The sequence below is a fragment of the Pipistrellus kuhlii genome, unplaced genomic scaffold (assembly GCF_014108245.1).
Source record: "Pipistrellus kuhlii isolate mPipKuh1 unplaced genomic scaffold, mPipKuh1.p scaffold_m20_p_15, whole genome shotgun sequence".
NCBI classification, from domain to species: domain Eukaryota; kingdom Metazoa; phylum Chordata; class Mammalia; order Chiroptera; family Vespertilionidae; genus Pipistrellus; species Pipistrellus kuhlii.
This window is the reverse complement of record NW_023425460.1, coordinates 29,782,440-29,787,505: the sequence shown is the minus strand read 5'-3', so window position 1 is coordinate 29,787,505 and position 5,066 is coordinate 29,782,440. Positions and strand designations below refer to the sequence as shown.

The window sequence follows — 5,066 nt, the reverse complement described above, 5'->3', positions numbered from 1 at the left end:
TGCCGGGACCGGTTTAGCTCAATGGATAGAGCGTCAGCTTGGGGACTGAAGGGACCCGGGTTCGATTCCAGTCAAGGGCATGTACCTTGGTTGCGGGCATATCCCCAGTAGGGGGTGTGCAAGAGGCAGCTGATCGATGACTCTCTCTCATCGATGTTTCTAACTCTCTATCTCTCTCCCTTCCTCTCTGTACAAAATCAATAAAATATATTAAAAAAAAAAAACAAAAAAAAAACACCAGGATCCTTCTGGCTCCATGAACCATGGTCATTCTGTCTACCCATCGGGCAATGAAGCTTCCCAATCAGAGGGCCTATTGAGAGCTGGGAAAGGAGTCCCCAAAATTCCATTCCCTCTGCTTCAGTCAGGGACAGACACGGCAGTCCGCCCTGCGCGCGCGCGCACACACACACACCCACACACGCACGCGCGCACACACACACACACACACACACACACACACGCACTTGGTTCCTGTGCACTGAACATTTGTGAACTCATCTTTCTTTCCTGTCCAAGAGAGGGAACCCAGGAAAGCAGACAACAGGGCAGTATGAGACCGTGGAGGGAGGGAGCGGGCCTGGCACAGAGAGTTACTGCTGGGGGCCAGGAGAGAAGACACACACACACACACAAGATCAGACAAACCGAACTTTATTCAGAAAAGCATATTAGTCACCACCACTGGGCTCTTCAGTGAGGCACATTGGTCCCCTCTCCCTACCAGCCCTCAGCCACCCCATGTCCACCCTTGCTTTTGATCATTGTCGAACGCTGGAAAATCCTCTCCTGGGTCTGTAAGTGGGCCTAGACTTCGGGCTGGGAGCAGCCCACCGTGGTCTTGGACTGGATTGAGTCCTGGAGTCCAGAGAAAGAGAAGCCAGAGACTGCCTCCAGTATCCAAACAGTCTGGGCCAGATCAGGTGGCCGTTCCTATGGCACAGAGCCTCAAGGGGGAGGAGAGGATGTGGGGCCATATTACACACCCTCCTCACATCTGGAGAAGCAGTGGGAGGCCAAGCACAAGGCACATCTTGAAGAGCCAGTGAGCATTGAAATGTTTCAGGCACATCTGGGTGGATAAGGCACCACGAAGGCCAAGGAGAAATCTGCTGGACCACAGAGCACCATGGGCTGGGGGAGTGGGGGGAGACTAAGAAAGCATCCTCAGGGGTCTGGATCTGAGCTGAGGATGCAGCTTAGATGGTAGTCTAAGAAAAGAGAAAAGGAACAAAAGCTGCAGCCAAAACCCGTTCTTAGGGTACAGAGGCACACGGCTCAGTTCCAGATGTTTGGAATGTTGTGCCCACGTCACAGCACTCAGGATTTCTCTTATGTTGAGGCGAAATGAATCTTCCCCCATCTTGGTTTTTCCACTGGATGGTGTTGACAGAAAGCTGCCGGGCAGAGGTCCTTCCAACCCCCACTGGGAAACCCTTTGCTGACACAGGCCAGGATCCCTGGGACTCTCCAGGGCCCCTGCCACACGGAAAACCTGCAACAGAAGAACCAGAGTCACTGGGTCTCCGAGGCACGCCCAAGTGTCCCAGCCAAGCCCACCCCCAGGCTCTGGCTGGCACCAGCGGTGGGAGCTGAGGGACCAGTTAGCCTGCCTGGAGCATGGCAGCAGCATGCCAGCCTAACTGAGACACCGAAGGGCTCAGTGGTCTGGGACTTCCCAGCAGACAGAAAACAAAGATAACCAATCTGAATAGGAACAGAGCTGAGTTTTACAAGATGAAGTTCCGGATACGGATGGTTGTAAAGGTTGACAACAATGTGGATGTACTTAGTATCACAGAACTGCCCACTCAAAAAATGGTTAATTTTGTTATGTATATTATATCACAATTTAAGTGATTTTTAAAATAATTGTATGAACAGTATCCAACATGTATTGGCTCCTTACTATATATATAAGCCTGGTCGTGAAGAGGCCAAACTGCCAGAGTTCAAATCCTAGCTCCACCTAGGAGACTCTGGGCAAGTTACTCAATCTCTCTGTGACTCATCATCCTTATATGGAATCTATCTCTAAATATAAAAGCCTAACATGCAAAGTGTCCCCTCAGGAGTTCAACCGCTCGCTATGACGTGTGCTGTCCACCAGGGGACAGCATGGAATGAAGGAAGCCCCAGCTACCGGCGGAAGGGAGACCCTGATAGGGACCCTACCCATGCACAAATTTTGTGCACTGGGCCTCTAGTGAGGAAATGATAACAGAACCCTCTTCAATAGGGTTGTTGAGAGGATGAAATGAATACATCTAGAGCTTTGAGAAGTGCCAGGCTCACAGAGGGCTAGATAAATGCTATGGTGACCAAGGAAAGCTTACATAAGTGCCCTACCTACCACCCAGATCTTCACAACTACAACGGAGAAATCTAATACCTCTCCACCTAAGCCTTACAAACATGCTCACAAAGACGCACTCTGGCCTCCCTATTCTAGTTTCTAATCCAGAGAGTGGCAATCCGTCCCCCTCCCCCCACAAAGATCAGACCTTTGAAGGATTTAGCAAAAAGTTTGAATTACCACAATGCTTTGGACATGTGGTTGTTATTAATGCCACCCCTCCAACGTGCTCTCCGAATAAAAACCCTCTTAACTTTTAGAAAAAGGGGAGTTCTGTATTTTTATTCAAAAGGCCTAGGACCCCTCCAGAAAACAAAGAAGTGTCCTACCTTCCTGAGGCTGGGCTGGCGGCCCGCCCCGGCTCGAGAGCTTTCTCCTCTCGTCGGTGAGTGTGACCACTGTCCCAGTCGAAGCCGGGATCTCTGGCAGGTGTCATTCCTTTTGACAGGGAAACTATCTGGATAACGTTGGCTTCATTTCCCAAACAATGTAAAGGAATGTCCAAGTCCACCCGTTCCCAGGCCTCTCCCTGGCTTGTCCGGGAGCAGCTATTTTCCCTCATGGGCTGGGCCCTCCCTCTGATAGAGAAAGTCCCTGGGAAAGAGGGAGCACCCCAAATCTTCAAAAAGAAACGAAAGCCAAGACTGTAGGGAACCTTAGGTGGAAAAATCTGACCCAGGCCCAGGGGCAGTAAACACTTGTTATGGTCTGGTTTTACAGCAGGACTTCTCAGAGCCTTGATATGCTAGCGATTCTCCAAGGGGGGAGGGGGGACGGCAGCACCTTTGACAAACCCACTCAGCCTGGAACCCCTTTTTAGAGGGGGGCTCATGAGCCAGGATCCCAGGGAACACCACTGTTTCAATGCAAACAGCCCTGGAAGGGGAGGTGGGAGACAAGATTGGAATGTTATTCTGGCTTTTTCTTACAAGCAAGCTCTAGGGCTCCGTCTGTAAAACGGAAAGGAGCTCGCCCTCACCTCCTCCTGGCGGGCGGGTGTGTGAGATCCGGAATGCAAAAGGCTACTGGGAGGTGGGAGCGGGGCAGAGGCCTGGGAGGGTGAGGCTGGGGAAGCTGGTGTGCGTTTGGGTCTGGCCTCTGGGAACCGGGAGGACAAAGGCGAGCAGACAGCCCACAGGCCCTGACCATCATCCATCCATCCTCACCTCTGGGGATAGATAGGCCCCACCCCAACACATCCAAGCTTCGAGGGCAGGACCAGGCAGGATGTCCGAAAAACCCCGAACCAAAACCAGACTCTTCACTCGTCACTCATCCCTGGGGCCTGTCTCCAGTCCGCCCGCGGCTGCGTGCCCGCCTGTCCCAGCACTCCGGGCTGGAAGCGTGCCCGGGGGGAGGGGGTGCTCTCCCCGCCGCAGGGCGCAGCCAGAAGCCTGGCCACCCTTGGGGAGCCTCCGCCGGATCTACGCGGCGCCTGTCCATCCACGTTTCGCTGTCGGCGGCGGGGGAAGGGGAAGAGGAACCGCTGGCTCTGCCCTCGGGAGGGGTAGGAGAGTGGCTGGCGTCCGCCCTACGGATGTGGCCCTGCCCGGGCGAGAACTGCGGGTCGGGGTGTCCGGGCGCCTGGGAGCTGCCGTCTGGCGGGCACTGTGGGTCGGGTTGTCGTGGGGCCTGGGCGCGGGCGGCGGCGGCGGCGGGAACGCGGCGCGGGGGAGGGTGCCAGGCGCGCGGGGAAGGTGCCAGGGCGCACGGCGGCGGGAAGGGCTGGGGCGCTGGCATCCTCAGGGCCCCCGCCCCGCCGCGGGGCGCCTCACGCCACCTCCTGCTCGCCCTGGTAGCGGCGGCAGCAGCCGTAGAGCGCCGAGAGCAGGTAGAGGCCCAGGCAGAGGCCCCCGCAGACGGCGGCGGCCAGGAAGGCGCGGTAGGCGCAGGGCATCTGGTAGTTCTTGAGGTTGCAGTAGCTGTGCCGCTGCGTCTGGTCGATCATGATGGCCGTGGCGGCGCCGTAGAGCGCGGCCGCCAGCAGGTCGTGCGCCACGTTGACCACGAGCCAGCGCGAGCCCAGCACGGGCACGAGCGGGTGCTTGCCCAGCAGCGTGAGGAAGTAGAGGCCCAGGGTGAGCAGCCAGAAGAGCACGGACACGAAGAGCGCGAAGTGCACGGGGCCCTGGTAGCGGCTGGTGGCGATGGTGACCCAGAAGGCGGCGCCGGCCAGCAGCTGCAGCGCCCGCAGCACGCCCAGCGGCCCGCGCAGGAAGGCCCGCTGCAGCCGCACCCCGCTGCGGGCCGTGCGCGCCGGCGGCGGCGGCTGGCGCGGCGGCGGAGGCGGGAGCATGGCCCCCGAGCGCGGCGGCGGCGGCGGCGCCCCGAGCAGCGGAATGGCGGCGCCTGGTTCGCGCGGGGGGCCCGGCCGGCCGACGTACCCGCTGCGCCCGCCGCGGCCTCCTCCTCCTCCTCCTCCTCGCTCGCTCGCTCCTAGTCCCGGCTCTGCCTCCGGCTCCCACCCTTCCTCCCCTCTCTCCTCCTCTCAGCCCTCCTCTCCTTCTTTCTCTCTCTCTCTCCTCCCCTCCCGCCCCCCTTCCCCTTCTCCTCCCCGGTCTCCACCCCCAGCCGCTCCTCCCGGCTTCCTGCCATCGCTTTGGGCCGCGCTCACCACCCTGGGGCCACCCTTTCCCGCAGGCGCCGCCGGGCTCGCAGCTCGGAATCCTGGGCAGCCCACCGAGGGCCCTCCGCCACATCCAGCCTGGGC

General features: G+C 58.4%; 1 protein-coding gene across 1 annotated transcript; it reads right to left on the bottom strand.

Moving 5' to 3' along the window:
• Nucleotides 1-638: 638 nt before the first annotated feature.
• MARVELD1 (MARVEL domain containing 1) lies at nt 639-4,858 on the bottom strand. Its single transcript, XM_045581968.1, has 2 exons — nt 2,686-4,858; nt 639-1,495 (listed from the first exon to the last, which is right to left on the bottom strand). The coding sequence occupies exon 1, from the start codon at nt 4,650-4,652 to the stop codon at nt 4,128-4,130; it is 525 nt and encodes a 174-aa protein (XP_045437924.1). The 5' UTR covers nt 4,653-4,858; the 3' UTR covers nt 639-1,495; nt 2,686-4,127.
• Between the last annotated feature and the right edge of the window lie 208 nt (nt 4,859-5,066).

What these genes read in the sequence shown, in the direction of transcription:
- MARVELD1 (XM_045581968.1), bottom strand. Translation starts at nt 4,652, where the DNA reads ATGCTCCCGCCTCCGCCGCCGCGCCAGCCGCCGCCGCCGGCGCGCACG.